This window comes from Prionailurus bengalensis, chromosome X, assembly GCF_016509475.1.
Source record: "Prionailurus bengalensis isolate Pbe53 chromosome X, Fcat_Pben_1.1_paternal_pri, whole genome shotgun sequence".
In the NCBI taxonomy this organism is placed as follows: Eukaryota; Metazoa; Chordata; class Mammalia; order Carnivora; family Felidae; genus Prionailurus; species Prionailurus bengalensis.
The window spans coordinates 127327448-127342335 of record NC_057361.1 but is presented as its reverse complement, the minus strand read 5'-3'; the positions used below and the strand labels follow the sequence as shown (position 1 = coordinate 127342335).

General features: G+C 60.9%; 1 protein-coding gene across 2 annotated transcripts; it reads left to right on the top strand.

Annotated features, from left to right (window-relative positions):
* Window positions 1-312: 312 nt before the first annotated feature.
* Window positions 313-9350, top strand: IRAK1 (interleukin 1 receptor associated kinase 1). Of its 2 annotated transcripts, XM_043571589.1 has the most exons (14): window positions 313-530; window positions 613-780; window positions 902-1033; window positions 1152-1255; window positions 1461-1649; window positions 1886-1950; window positions 2142-2256; window positions 3198-3310; window positions 3796-4003; window positions 4421-4486; window positions 5971-6207; window positions 6855-7290; window positions 7696-7839; window positions 8246-9350. In XM_043571589.1, the coding sequence occupies exons 1-14, from the start codon at window positions 395-397 to the stop codon at window positions 8305-8307; spliced, it is 2175 nt and encodes a 724-aa protein (XP_043427524.1). In that variant the 5' UTR covers window positions 313-394; the 3' UTR covers window positions 8308-9350. The 2 variants fall into 2 exon arrangements, with proteins under 2 accessions (XP_043427524.1, XP_043427525.1); XM_043571590.1 differs by lacking the exon at window positions 5971-6207 and having other exon boundaries at window positions 348-530.
* The last annotated feature ends 5538 nt before the right edge of the window (window positions 9351-14888 follow it).

The window sequence follows — 14888 nt, the reverse complement described above, 5'->3', positions numbered from 1 at the left end:
CCCTCGGGGCCCCATTCAGGCGGCCCCTCCTCCGGGAAGCCCGCCTGGCCGCCTCACAGGGCGAAGGGGCGCGGCCTCCGCGGGGAGACACCACGCGCGGCGCCCCCGTCTGGCCGAGGGGGGGGGTGGTGGCGGCGGCGGCGGCGGCGGCGGCGGCGGCGGCGGCGGCGGCGGCGGCGGCGGCGGCGGCGGCGGCGGCGGCGGCGGCGGCGGCGGCGGCGGCGGCGGCGGGCAAGATGGCGGTGGGCCCGGACCCCGCCCCTTCCGCCCCGCCGGGCGCCGCACGAGGCCGGCTTAAAGGGGAAGTGAGTCAGTGTCCGCGGACCCGGCCGGCCAAGGCCCGCGCCCGCCGCGGCCCCGAGAGGCCCCAGGAGGCCCTGGCGCGGCGGCGGCCATGGCCGGTGGGCCGGGCCCGGGGGACCCCGCGGCCCCCGGCGCCCAGCACTTCTTGTACGAGGTTCCGCCCTGGGTCATGTGCCGCTTCTACAAAGTGATGGACGCCCTGGAGCCCGCCGACTGGTGCCAGTTCGGTGGGTGGCGGCGGGCTGGGAGAGGCTGGGGCGGAGGCGCGCGGGCCCCGGGCGCCCGGGCCTGACGCCTCCCGCCCCGCAGCCGCCCTGATCGTGCGCGACCAGACCGAGCTGCGGCTGTGCGAGCGCTCCGGGCAGCGCACGGCCAGTGTCCTGTGGCCCTGGATCAACCGCAACGCCCGCGTGGCCGACCTCGTGCGCATCCTCACGCACCTGCAGCTGCTCCGCGCGCGGGATATCATCACGGCCTGTGAGCGAGCGGCCCCGGGGACCCCGGGATCCCGGGCTGACCCAGGACCTCCCACGGGACTCCTCCCTCCTCCCCCTCCCCCGCCTGGGCCTAACCGCCCTTTTCTTCCCTGGCATCCCAGGGCACCCTCCCGCCCCCCTTCTGCCCCCCGGCACCAGCACCCCGAGGCCCAGCAGCCCCCCTGCACCCTCTGAGGCCGAGGCCCTCCGCCCCCGGAAGTTGCAGACGTCAGCCTCCACACTCCCCTCCCCAGGTAAGAGGGGTCTGGTGTGGGGCTTGATGGTCTTTTGGAAAGGTCCGCCTTGACCATGGCCACTGTCGTAGACCATGCCGCTGGTCTCTCCCTGCCTCTCACTGGTGTCTTTATGAAGTTTTTCCAGGCTCCCAAACCCATTCTGGGGCTGAGCTGGGTCCTGTCCCAAGCCCTGCTGCCCTCCAGCCACCACCACCATATCCAGACCCTTCCTCTACCAAGGTAGGTGGGGCCTGCCGGCAGAGAAAGAGTCAAGACGAGGAGCAAAAAAGGTAGCCTTTGGTACACTTGTGAACCCCAGCCAGCCAGGAGGGCCGGCCAGGAGGCAGCTGGGGTAGCAAGAGCTTGTGAGTTTCAGGCGCAGGGGAGGGTTTGGGGCACAGAGGAAGACAGAGGACTTCACCTGATCCAGGGTATCTTCCCACAGCCTAACCGGGAGAGCCCAGTGTCCCTCCTGCAGGGGGCCCACCCCTCTCCGTTCTGCTGGCCCCTCACTGAGATTTCCCAAGGCACCCACAACTTCTCAGAGGAGCTGAAGATCGGGGAGGGCGGCTTCGGGTGTGTGTACCGGGCTGTGATGAGGAACACGCTGTATGCTGTGAAGAGGCTGAAGGAGGTGGGTGTAGCACCCCTGCAAAGGCCCTGGCCGGTCGTCAGCAGACCCTCGCTTCTCTGGGCCTTCCCCGGGACACGCTGCCCCGTGCACCTCCTTCAGCCCTCTGATTCCCCAGTTCAAGGTCCCCAGCCCCTCAGTTGTTCTGGGCTCGGGTCAGGTGGCAGTGAGTGGCCGTCAAGCCTTGGCCGCAAAGGCTTCACGCTGCCTCCCGCCCTCGTTTTCCTTGGGGGCCGCAGGGGGCAGACCTGGAGTGGACCACAGTGAGGCAGAGCTTCCTGACCGAAGTGGAGCAGCTGTCTCGGTGAGCCTGGGGCGTCCCTCCCGGGTGGCGGCAGAGAGAGAGCCGCGTTGGGGCCCCATCGGCCTCCAGGACCGCGGACCGCGGTGCCTGGCTCCCTCGAGCCCCCGGGGACTGCCCACCCCCACGACAGCCAGCTGGAGAGCGTGGTGGAGGCTGGAGGCCAGAGCACTCAGGTCCCACTTTTGAAGCAGGTTTCGTCACCCAAACATCGTGGACTTTGCCGGCTACTGCGCCGAGAGTGGCTTCTACTGCCTCGTCTATGGCTTCCTGCCCAGTGGCTCCCTGGAAGACCGCCTCCACTTCCAGGTAGGCCTACTTGGCCGCACACACTTCCCCGGCCCCACAGTGCTGTCGGCACCTGGGCGCTCAGGCTCCGTGAGTGGGTCCCACCGGCAGGCAGGTTTGGGTCCGGGGTTCGGCCCGAGGTGGGTTGCCATATTCCCCGGCACCCTTTCCCGGGGCCTCCCTCTGGCTGCTCTCGCGCGCTGGGAAGCCTGGGTCATGATGCCTCTAAACGGGGGGTTACTGGGGCACCTGGGTGCCTCAGCGGGTTAAGCGTCTGACTCTTGATTTCAGCTCAGGTCACGACCTCACGGTTCGTGGGTTTGAGCCCCGGAGGCAGGCTCCGCACTGACAACATGGAACCTGCTTGGGCTTCTCTCCCCCTCTCTCTGCCCGTCCTGTGCTCCTGCTCTCTAAATAAACAAATAAAGATATAGAAATAAATAGTTAAGAATCAATCAATCAAATTAAATCAAAGGAGGGTTATTGACTCAGTGGCCGGAGTCAAGCTTCTCCCTTTTGCAAGCAGAGTAGCTGAGGGGTCTTGTCAGCATTGCCCCTGGAGAAAGGGGGCGGTAGACCGCACCATCCGGACCCACGACTGAGCCCCCTCTCGTGACGTGCCCACAAGATCCAGGGGCTCACGGCACTCAGGGACTTCAGCTCTGGAGATCAGCACGCTGTGCTGGGGGAGGTGGAGAGAATGCCTCCCTCCCCCGACATCCCGCTCACCCCAGGAGGAAGGGCGCACCCCAGCCATCCTCCCCTCCTTGGAAGAGCTTAGCCTTGACCTTCTTGTGAAGTAGCTCATGGACTTTTGGCTCGTGGTTTTCCAGAAGGGGAGACTGTGGTCCAGGCAGTGAAGTGACTTGTCTAGACCCTGCAGTGACAGGCAGAGGGAGGCTTGGGATCCAGGAACGGGGGCCCTTCCAGCCTCTTCTGTGCCCCTCTGCTTCCTCTGCCAGGCCTGCCCCCCTCTCTCCTGGCCTCAGCGACTAAACATCCTCCTGGGCACGGCGCGGGCGATTCAGTTTCTACATCAGGACAGCCCCAGCCTCATCCACGGAGACATCAAGAGGTGAGGAGGTGACACGGCCAGGCCCCTGCGGCCTCTGACAGCTGTCAGAGCGGAGTCCGCCGCAAGGGAATGATGCTCCCCAACCTTCTGCCGGCAGGGAGCAGTGGCGCTCACTCTCCGAGTCCCAAGGAGCCCTGCTCTGGGTGTCCCCCATGAGAATAGGCCTGTCCTCTCCTGCCTGAGGCTGAGGTGAGGGACGGGCTGCAGCCCCGAGGCCCGGGCCATCGGAGCTGAGGGCCCCGGGTCACGGAGAGCCGGGCACAGGACAGGTATGGAAGCAGAGGCTGAGGACGGGCCCCACCAAGGAGCAGGGGCTGGCCCGCGTGAGGGAGCCCCCGGGCAGTGGGACCACCGGCCGCCACCAGCCACTTTCTGTGGGCGAGGCGCGAGCTGGCAGCCCGGAGTCCTCTTCCGTCGGCTCCAGGCAGGTGTTGGGGCGTGGAGCGGGCCGGGGCCGAGCTGACGCCGCCGCTTCCCTCCCCCAGCTCCAACGTCCTTCTGGATGACAGACTGATGCCCAAACTGGGAGACTTTGGCCTGGCGCGTCTCAGCCGCTTCGCAGCAGCCAGTCCCGGCCAGAGCAGCACCGTGGCCCGGACGCGGACCGTGCGTGGCACTCTGGCCTACCTGCCCGAGGAGTACATCAAGACGGGGCGGCTGGCCGTGGACACCGACACCTTCAGCTTCGGCGTGGTGAGCCGCAGGCCCCTCTGCCGCTTTGGGGAGGCGACGGGGGGATGGGAGGCCGGGGCCCAGCGAAGGCACCGGGGCCTGAAGAGCTCCCCGTGGGGCCAGAGGCCGACCTGGCGGGAAGCTAACGGAGCTTCGGCTCCGGGGCCCCTCCCTCCCTGACCCGGGCCCTCGCCTCCGCCCTGCAATTCACTCCCCGTGTGTGCTCCCACCGGAGCTCTGGTCCCATAACGCGTGGCTCCGTCCTTGCCGGCAGCCGGTCCCCATCTGCGCGTCCGAGGGCCAAGCCCCCGTCCGCCCGGATCTGTGCCTCAGCAGCCTCTTTGGGCCGGTCCACCCCACGAGCCCCCCCACCCCCGCGTGTGGCCCTCCCTGCCATCCCAGAAGCCACCGCCACACTCTCCGTCCTGCCCTCTCCAGGTAGTGCTGGAGACCCTGGCTGGCCAGAGGGCCGTGAGGACGCATGGTACCAAGACCAAGTATCTGGTGAGCCTCCTGAGGTGGGGCAGCGAGGGAGGCAGAGGAGAGAGAGAGACAGAGAGGCGAGGAGACAGCAGAGAGAGAGGCAGAAAGGGAGGCAGGGAAGCGCTACTCCTGGTAACCAACAGGTGCAGCCCTGGAGGGTGGAATGATCTGGAATGCAGTGCCCCACAGAAGCCAGCCTCTGCTACTGCTGACTCATCTTTGAAAGCAGGCAGGGCGCCAAACAGCTTCCCTTGACCTTGCCGAGGAAAAACCTGTCTGTCTTCTGCAGATGCTATGGCCTCTCCAGCCCCTACCCGGGCTGTGGGCGGGGAAGGGGGTGGCCCAACAGGACAGTCCCAGAGCTCGGGGCCAAGAAGCTGTGGTGGGAAACAGAACCCAGGGCCCCAGGGGAGGCAGTGGTGGGAAATCGGGCCAGCTGCTTCCCATTCGTCTCACCGTGGACTCAGACCTGGCTTCTAGTCCCAGCGTGACGGTCTTGGAGCAAATCCCTGCTCCTCACTGGGCCCGTTTCCCCACCTGCAAAGAGACTTTTTTGTTTGTCTGCTTGAGAGAGACAGAGACCGTGCAAGTGGGGGAGGGGCAGAGAAAGGGTGAGAGGGGATCCCAAGCAGTCTCCGCGCCGCCAGCGCAGAGCCCGACGCGGGGCTCGAACTCCCAAAACCGTGCGATCATGACCGGAGCCAAAACCGAGTCGGACGCTTACCCGCCTGAGCCCCCCAGGCGCCCCTCCCCTGGGAACAGACTTAATCCCCGCGCCGTGCTCAGGCACTTCCTGGGCCGCTCCATCGGTGTTGGTTCTGTACGTTTGACAACTGGTGTACCTCCTGCTGCCCCTGTTCTCGCCTCGGGGTTGCTTCTGTCTGTTCCCAAGTTTCACCGGGTCTGGGCCGGAACCGGGGAGCCGGACGGGAGCCATGCTTCCCTCGCCGGCCTCATCCATGAGCACATCCCTCTGTCCTCCAGACTCAGCCAGCTCCCTGCTGCCTGCCCCAGGGCCTTTCTATGAGCCCTTCCTTCTGAAAGACCCCCCCACCCCCACCCCAGGTGCTTCCTCCTGGTCCTTCCCATGTCAGAACTCAAGATGATCTCCAGTCCTATTTGCGCCCCTGGGTACCTCTCTCTGGGCCCCTCCCCTCCCTTCTTAGCTCTAACCTCTGGCGAGTTCGTGCCTTCAGATCCCAGCTTGAGTGCTACTTGCTCAGGCCCTCGTCAGAAGCCCCACAGGCCTGTCCTTTGAAGTGTCCCATTGCTTTATGGGCTTGTTCGTATCTCTCCCACACCAGGAAGTCAGTTCTATGAAGGTGGACCCAGAGCGCTCCGTTTGTCACTGTGTCCCTAGGGTGTGTCCCGGCAGTGCTGGGCACACAGTGGGTGCTTAATAAGTCTGAACAAAGACCACAGGAGTCCGTGATGAGAGCCTGGGGAATGGGACTGAAGGTACGACCTCCCCCACAGTGGCCACACTCATAGTATCCGTCCCACAGAAAGACCTGGTTGAAGAAGAGGCTGAGGAGGCCGGGTTAGCCCTGAAAAGCACCCAGACCACACTCCAAGCAGGTCTGGCCGCAGACGCCTGGGCTGCCCCAATTGCCGCCCAGATCTGTAAGAAGCATCTGGACCCCCGGCCCGGGCCGTGCCCCCCCGAGCTGGGCCTGGCGCTGGGCCAGCTGGCTTGCTGCTGTCTGCACCGGCGGGCCAAAAGGAGACCCCCCATGACCCAGGTAGCCCTGCACAGCGGCGTAGGGTGGGAAGCACTTGGGACTCTGCTGCCCGTGGGGGACAGCAGCGTGTCGGGAGCCCTGTGTTCCCGGTGCTGCTCCGCGGGGAGCCGGACGTGGCAGCTGCCGGACCTCTTTCTAGAGCCAGGGTCTTCACACGTGTTTCGCTTGGCCTTCAAATCCGCTTGGGGTGGCCGGAGCCCCACCAAACCCCACCTGCCAGACACAAGCAAAGGGCTTTGCCACGCCCCCTTCTGGGTACACTGTGCCACTGCATCTGCCTTTCCCTGGCCCCTCCCTGCCCCTCCCCTCTTTCCCTCTGCCCATTTGAGGGCAGGGGGGCAGTGAGGTTTGCTTTCTGGAAGAGAGGGAAAAGCCATTCTTGGTCCTTTATCTTAGGGGCCGTGACTTCTCGGCATTCCTTGCGACAGGGACAAAAGGGCAAAGGACAGATGCAGGGCGTGCCAGCTCACTGGTCCCCGCTGCCCCCCAGGAAGCCTGAGCCCCAGGACAGACCACGGGTGGCCCGGAGCAGGGCCCTCTTATGTGAGGGCCGTGACCGGTCCGCGTGGCCAGTCCTGGCCTGCCTGCGGAGAGCCACGGAGACCCCACCCAGGCCACCCCCTCAGAGCGTCTCTCTGTCCTCACAGGTGTATGAGAGCCTGGAGAGGCTGCAGGCGGCCGTGGCGGGGCCAGCGCTGGAGCCTGAGGCTGCCGGCCACGGCCCCCCTTCCCCCCAGGAGAACTCCTACATCTCCACGGCCGGCAGCACCCCGAGCGCTGCCGGCCCGCTGCGGCCCCTGGCGGTTCCCCCAGGAGCCCCAGCCCCGGCTCCAGACTGGCTCCAGAAGGGCCCCAACCAGCCCGTGGAGAGTGACGAGAGTGTGTCCGGCCTGTCTGCTGCCCTGCATTCCTGGCACCTGAGCCCGAGCTGCCCCCCAGGCCTGGCCTTGCCCGGCAGCCCCGGGCAAGGTGCCGCCGTGTGGGCCCCGGCATCCCTCGGGACGGCCGGCGGTACCGAAGGGGGTGCCACCCAAGCGTCGAGTTGGGGGAGCGGCCCAGGGCCCCGGCTGACAGCTATGGAAGGTAGCTGAGAACCGGTGCCCAAAAGAGGGACCAGGGGCCTCCTTTGCTGACGGTCCCCATACGCCCCACCCCCAGCCCTTTGGCAGGAGAGAACTAGGGTCCTGCTCTTAATCTCCCTGTGTCCTTAGCGAGCTCCAGGCCCTGACCTCCGGGTGGGTGAGAAGAGGCCAGGAGCTCACTCCCTGAAAGCTGGGAACAAGGAGGGCTTTATGCAGGACGGGGTTCCTGGCCTGGCCAGGAGCTGGGGCAACGGCGCGGCCCCTTCCAGGCCCTCCCGTCAGAGACAGCACCGAGGACGTGGGTCCCAAGGGGCAGGGAACTAAGCTGGGGCTGGCCAGGAGCGTCCCTGACGAGTTCCCGGGGACAGCGGCCCCTGCAGCTCAGAGGACACTCTCTCCACCCCAGGACCGCTCTTGGGTAGCTCTCTGTCATCACAGCCACCACAGATCGTCATCAACCCAGCCCGGCAGAAGATGGTGCAGAAGCTGGCCTTGTATGAGGACGGGGTCCTGGACAGCCTACAGCTGCTGTCATCCAGCTCACTCCCAGGTACCCCTGGGACCGGCCCCCATGGGGCCAGGGGCTAGAGGCACGGGTGCGCCCTGCGGCCGGCCGGCCTCCAGGGCCGCTCGGGCTCGCCTCTTCACGCCGGCCCCAGACAGCAGAGCGTTTGTTCCGATCGGCATGGACGCAGCGCCTGGTCCCGAGGGGGGTGGGGGGGTGGGGGCAGCTCCGAGGCAGGCCACCCCTTGCGACGATGGCTGGAGACAGGCCTGCCCCCCACACCTCCCTCTGGAAGTTGTGTACTCGGGGCGAGGCCTCGTCCCAGCTCCCTCACCTTCTCTGCCGAGAAGCCCAGAAGCCGAGACGGGAGCACAGCCTGGCCCTCGAGCCAGGCCTTCTGGCAGCCGGAGCGCCTCCCGCACTTGCTGACTGCCGTTTCCTCCTTCTGCAGGCTTAGGGGTGGAGCGCCAAAACAGGCAGGGGCCAGAAGAGAGCGACGAATTTCAGAGTTGATGTGTTCACCTGGCGGATTCCCCAAACCTGGAAGTCAAAGTTCTCATAGTTGGAAGTTCTCGTGGCTCTCGAATCCTCAGCAGCCCGTGGGCGGTGGGGGGTGGGGGTCTCCTCCTCGCAGGGGACAGCAGAAGGTGGCCCCAGCTGCTCCAGGCGCGCGGGCACAGGCTGGGCTCAGAGCCGGCTGCTAGCTGTCGATAGGCAGGACACCGCAAAGGCCTGCCTTTGTTCCGGCGTTTGGGGGACGGGCGAGCTGTTCTCACCGGAGGGGTGCAAGGGTGTGGGAGGAATGCGTGTCTGAAGGCTGCCGGCCTCACAGGCCAGGGGAGAGATGTGAGTGTGGCTGCCGGGTGGAGCAGGGAGCTGGCTCCCCTAAGAACTGGGCAGGGCGGCCCTTAGCCCTTCCCCTGGGACTCCGCTGAAGCCCTGGGGGGAAGGGGCCACCGTGTAGGACAGAGCCAATGAGGCTGCGCCGCACCCCCCCCCCCCCCCGGGCTCTTGTGATTCGGAAAAGTGAGGTGTGGCCGTCCTATGGTTCAGTTCACTAGCTAGAACGAGAGTTCGGAGCCACCCCAGAGAGCCCAGTGGTGTCCCCTCACCGGGCTGGTGTCTGCAGGCTTCACCGGGGACCTGGGAGCCAGCCTAGCGTGATCCCCTGGCACTCCGGCCCACCCCCGGGGGCGCCTCCCGACGGGTGTCGCACCAGCCCCGGCTCCGGAGGCCACAGGCTCAGCTTCGGGCCCGGGCACTGATTGTGACAGAGGGGCCACAAACCCAAGGCTGGGCTAAGCCCAAGCCTTGTGTTACCCGGCCGGTGAGGAGCCCCAGGAAGGGGGGGCGTTGGAAGTGAGGCGGAGAGGGACGAAGAAAACGGGACTCACGTTGTGAAAAGCAAGTCAGGTTTCATGTAACTGAGTGTCTTCAAAAGTAGCACAGGCTCACAGTGATTTTGTGTCTGCGGTCACGAGTCACACTACGTGCCCCATGAAGCTAGGCGTTGGTGAAGTCCAAGCCGTCCGGAGGAATAAAAGCTTACGTTTCCATCTCTGCCTGTGCTCGTGCAGTTTTTTTTGCCCCGAAAGCCTCGAGTTCTTCCAATGCTTTTCGTCTCGGGGTTCATAACTATCCAACCCAAAACATTGGACACACTCCTCTCCCCCCGAAAATCGTCTGGAGCCTCTGGTTTCCGCTCCCATTGGTATCGTCCTTTCATTTTTAATTGATCATTGAGAGTTTCTGGAAATGCAGTTGAGTTTTTAAGAATGGCTTTGCATCTTGAGCCTCGCTCAGGCTCACTTACTGGCTCTAGTAGGTTTTTTATTTTTTATTTTTTTATTTTTTATTTTTTTTTCAACGTTTATTTTTGGGACAGAGAGAGACAGAGCATGAATGGGGGAGGGACAGAGAGAGAGGAAGACACAGAATCGGAAGCAGGCTCCAGGCTCTGAGCCATCAGCCCAGAGCCCGACGTGGGGCTCGAACACACGGACCGCAAGATCGTGACCTGGCTGAAGTCGGACGCTTAACCGACTGCGCCACCCAGGCGCCCCTCTAGTAGGTTTTTTAATGTATTTACTTATTTTGGTGCCAAAGCCAAGGAATGAACCAACCTCTAGTCGTTTTGGGAGGGCGGTAAATACCTTGCAGTAGTCCACTTACACAGTCAGTTCTTCTGGAAATACAGAGACTTACTGCTTCTTTTCCGATCTGTGTGCCTTTCTTCTTTCCTTATTGCACCGGTTAGGGCCTCTAACCAAGTGTTGAATAGAAGTGGTGAAAATGGACATCCGTGCCTTGTACTCAAACTTGGGTGCAAAATGTCATCTTTCACCATTGCTAATATCCCTGGGGAGGTTTTGCGTCTATGTTGATGCGAGAGGTTGACCTGCAGTTTTCTGGTAATGTGCACCTGGCTTTAGAAAGTGTTCCCTCTCCTCTTACGTTCTTTAAGGGCTCGTGTATGCTTGGTGTTACTTCGTTAAGTGACTGATGGGTTTGCCAATGAAGCCGTTTCTACGGGAGTTTTCTTTGTGGGAAGGTTTTTAGTTATAATTTCAGTTCCTTTAGGGGCACCTGGCCGGCCCCGTTGGTAGCGTGTGTGACTCTTGATCTCAGGGTTGTAAGTTCGGGCCCCATGTTGGGGTATAGAGGTTACTTTAAAATCTTTAGAGGCACTTGGGTGGCTCAATCGGTTAAGCATCTGACTCTGGATTTTGGCTCAGGTCATGATCTCACTGTGGGTCTGAGTCCCACGCTGGGCTCCATGCTGACAGCACAGGGCCTGCTTGGGATTCTCTCTCTCCTTCTCCCTCTGCCCCTCTCCCCGCTTATGCTCTCTCTATATAGAAAGAAGAAAAAGGCATGGAGCCTGACGTGGGGCTCGATCTCACCACCCTGGGATCGTGACCCAAGCTGAAATCAGATGCTCAACTGACTGAGCCACCCAGGTGCCCCAATCTTTTCCAGCTTCTTACAGTATAACCTCAAGTCATTTATTTTAAACCTTTCCTGGGGCACCTGGCTGGCTCAGTCAGTGGAGTGTGTGATTCTTGATCTCAGGGTCATGAGTTGAAGCCCCATGTTGGGCACAGAGCCTACTTGAAGAAAAAAATTAAAACTTTCCTTGTCTAGCCTAAGCATTTAAAGCTATAAATTCCCTTTAAGAACATCGTTAGCTGTATTCTATGCCCTTAGATATGTTCTATATTCATTATCATTGAGTTAATAATGGTTTTTTTAGTTTTTTTTTAAGGTTTATTATTTTTTGAGAGACAGAGCATGAGCAGGGGAGGGGCAGAGAGTGAGGGAGACACAGAATCGGAAGCAGGCTCCAGGCTCCGAGCTGTCAGCACAGAGACCGACGCGGGGCTCGAACTCATGGACCGCGAGATCATGACCTGAGCCGAGATTGGACGCTAAACCAACTTGGCCACCCAGGCGCCCCTGTTTTTTTGTTTTTAATTAAGTAGGCTCCATGCCCAACATGGGGCTTGAACTCACGACCCTGAGATCAACAGTCACGTGCTCTAGCCGACTGAGCCAGCCAGACACCTTGTTATGCATTTTTAATTACATTGTAGGACAGAGAATTTACAATGTCTAATTTCATTTCTTTTAAAATGATTGAGACTTGTATGGTTTAGCAGATGGTTCAGCTCAGCGAACATTCCGCGTGTATCTGGAAAGAGTGGATATTCCGCAGTTGGTGGCGCGAACTACAAGTGTCGTTTGGCTCGAGGTGATTGGTAATGTTGTGTATGTCCTCGGTAGCCGTGCGGATCTCTCCACCGGCTGTCTCTGGCTGACTGAAAGAAAAATATCACAGTCTCCAAATGCACTTGTGGATTTGTCTTTCTCCTTTCGGTTCTGTCAGATTTTACTGCATCTGATTTGAGGCTCCCTTTGGGCGCGTACGCCTTTAGGACTACGATATGTTCTTGATAAGTTGACCCTTTGATGACCAGGAAACGGCCGTCTTTTTCCCTGGTAATGTTGCTCCTTTCGACATCTGCTCTGTTCGGTGTAGCCACTCCAACTTCCTTATGCTTACTTTATTTCTTGGTGTGACTTTTTCAGTTGTGTTCTTTTAACCTGTCTGTGTCTTCCTTTCAAGTGCACCTGTAGACAGCCTGTGGCCTGGTCTCGCTTTTGTAACCAGTCTCATAATCTCTGCCTTTGAATTGCTGTGTTTAGGGGCGCCTGCGTGGCTCAGTCAGTTGAGCGTCCGACTCTTGATCTCAGCTTGCGCCGTGGTCTCACAGTTTGTGAGTTCAAGCCCCAGGTCAGGCTCTGTCCACGCAGAGCCTGTTTGTGATTCTCTCTCTGCCCCTCACCCACTTGTGCTCTCTCTCCGTCTCTTTCTCTCTCTCTCTCTCTCAAAATAAATAAAGAAACTGGAAAAAAACAAGAGTCAGACACTCAACTAACTGAGCCACTCAGGTGCCCAATCCATTAACACTGTAATGGTTGGATTTAAGTCCACCATCTTGCTATGTGTTTTCTATTCAAATGTTTCCGGTCTTCTGTCTTTTCTCCACTATTGGCTCGTTAGCTGTAATAGCAGAGACCACAAGTCCTACTCAGGACACCCCTTCCTGCACCGTGATCTGAGAAGTGCTTCGAGGCAGAAGTCCAGGCCGCTCATACGGGTCACGGCATCGGGTCTCCTTGTGATCATGGTCCGGCACAGCCTGTCGTCTGCGGGATTTTGCCTAGTTTTCTAGCTGTTTACTACCAGAGGGCTATTCTAGTAGTTGTTATCCCACCATGGCCAGAATCACAAGTTTCTCGTCTGTTCTGAGGAATTCTTCACTCCTGACGTCACCCCATCTTTCTCCTGCGTTCTCAGATAGGTCCCAGTAGCATCCACTCTTGAAGAACTTTGAGGCAACACCTCTCTCCAGTCACAGCCCCAACTCTTCGCTCCTCTTTACGGCGAAACTTCTCCAGACACTTGTCTGTTTCCTTACTTCTTCCCGTTGCCTTTCCAACAGGAGAGCTTCTAGCCAGGCTTCTAACCTGGCTCCTACCCCACCACCCCCCCAAAGTGGCGTGTCGATGTCACCAGGGATCGGGTTGGCTAGTCCCTTTCTGACTTTATCCTATGGGCCCCTCGGACTGCTCTCCTCTCGTGACCTCTGCCACACCGCCCTGTCCCCTCTACAAGGTGGGAGTCCCTGGCGGGTGGGGGGGGGCGGGGCCCCCTTTGCTACCTCTGCTCACTCCTGTGCTGACCTCGCTCCTTCTCGTGGCCCTAAACACCGTCTGTGGATTGATCGTTCCCAAATGACATCTCCAACAATGAAGTCTCCACTGAGCCCTTCACCCGCCAGACGAGTCCTGCGTGCCGTCTCACAGATATCACAAGCCGGACATGGAACTTTGGCCTCCCGGTCGCCACCAGCTCCCCGTCTTGGTGTGTAGCACCACCCTCCATCCGCTGTGCAAGCCCGGCGCCCCAGCGGTTACACTTTGTTCACAGACTTTATTATGGAGGCATGACTTGAAGGCAGGCAAGTACTCGGCATCTACCGTACAGCTCAGTGACTTCACAGGGGTACACAGCCACGTGATGGCCATGGCCTGGGCCAGGAAACGTCTGCTATGTACCAAACCACCCCGAGATTCAGGGGGGAGGCGATGACGTGTATTTCTCCCACAAACCCGCAGTCTGGGCAGGGCTCAGACAGGACAGCCACCTGCTCCGCTCAATATAGCTGGCCGTTGACGCAGGCTGTCAGTGGAGGACCCCCTGGGGCTAAGACACCTGAACGTTCCATGGGGCTTCGTCCTGGGGGCGGCTCTGTCACCTCTGGTGGCCTGGCCTGTGCCGCAGTCCCTTCATTGGAAGCAAGTTGCTAAGGGCGGTCCGTCGTCAAGGGGAAAGGAATTAGTGTCCCACTTTGGATGGAGGAGGGCCAAAGAATTCGTCGGTGTGTTTAAAACCAGCACAGGGGCACTTCTATCATTCCAGAAAGATCCCTCACACAAAAGAAGCACACACATAGATTAGTTTTCCGTGTTCTTAAGCTTCACTTAAAGGGGACCGTGTAGGGGCATGTGGGTGGCTCAGTCGGTTAAGTGTTTGACTTCGGCTCGGGTCATGATCTCATGGTTCATGAGTTCAAGCCCCACATCGGGCTGTGCCCTGACAGAGGGACTCTGCCCCTCCCCCACTCGTGCTCTGTCTCTCTCTCAAAAATAAACATGCATTAAAAACATGTTTTTTAATGGACTCACATAGCACAGGCTCTTGCGTCTGGCTGCTTTCACTGGCTACCGTACTGAAACGTAGTGTTGGTTCTGACTTCCACGTAGCGGCCACTGTGTGACGATAGCACGCTGTGTCCCTGCGGCCCTTGACAGACATCCGCGTTGTGTTCAGCAGCAGCCGCCGTAAATAAAGCTGCTGTGAACATTCTAGTGCATGGTGACACGTGCCCTCGTTTCTTTCAGGTGTTTTATCGGGGCCAGCACAGCGAAGACAAGAATAAATATGGATAGGGTCAGACCCGGCGGGTCCACAGAAGGCTGTGACTTCTGCACCGCCTGCGGGCCTGCGGGTCGGCGGCACTGGTCCCCAGAAAGCAGACGTGGCCCTCTGCTGGGGGCAGACCAGCCCAGCCCTCATCCCAACGCCGACTGTGCGGGTGGCCTACGGAACCAGCGGGCACCTTCCTCACGGCCTGTGCCCGCCCCGGGCCCGGAATCTGGAACGGCCGGGATCGGTACTGACGGCCGTCGCCCGGGCCGCACGGCACCCGGCCGTACACCGGCCTGTATGGCACAGGAACGCGTGGGACGGAGCTCTCACTGGCCGAGCCCCACGCGGATTTCTCCTGCGGCCACCCCTGCCCCAGGACCGCACAGGGGACGGGATCCTGAGGAACGGGGCTTCGGCGGAGCCAGACCGACACGGAGCGAAGGCGGCACGGGCACCCGTTCTGGCAGCAGGGGTGCTGCTCCTCGGGGCTGCCTGGTGGGCCCTTCCCGATGCTTCCCTGTTCCAGGCACTCTGCATCTTCGGCAACGCTTGACGGCGTCAGCTTGTCCGACCCGGGGTCGTTCTGACAGGTGCCTCG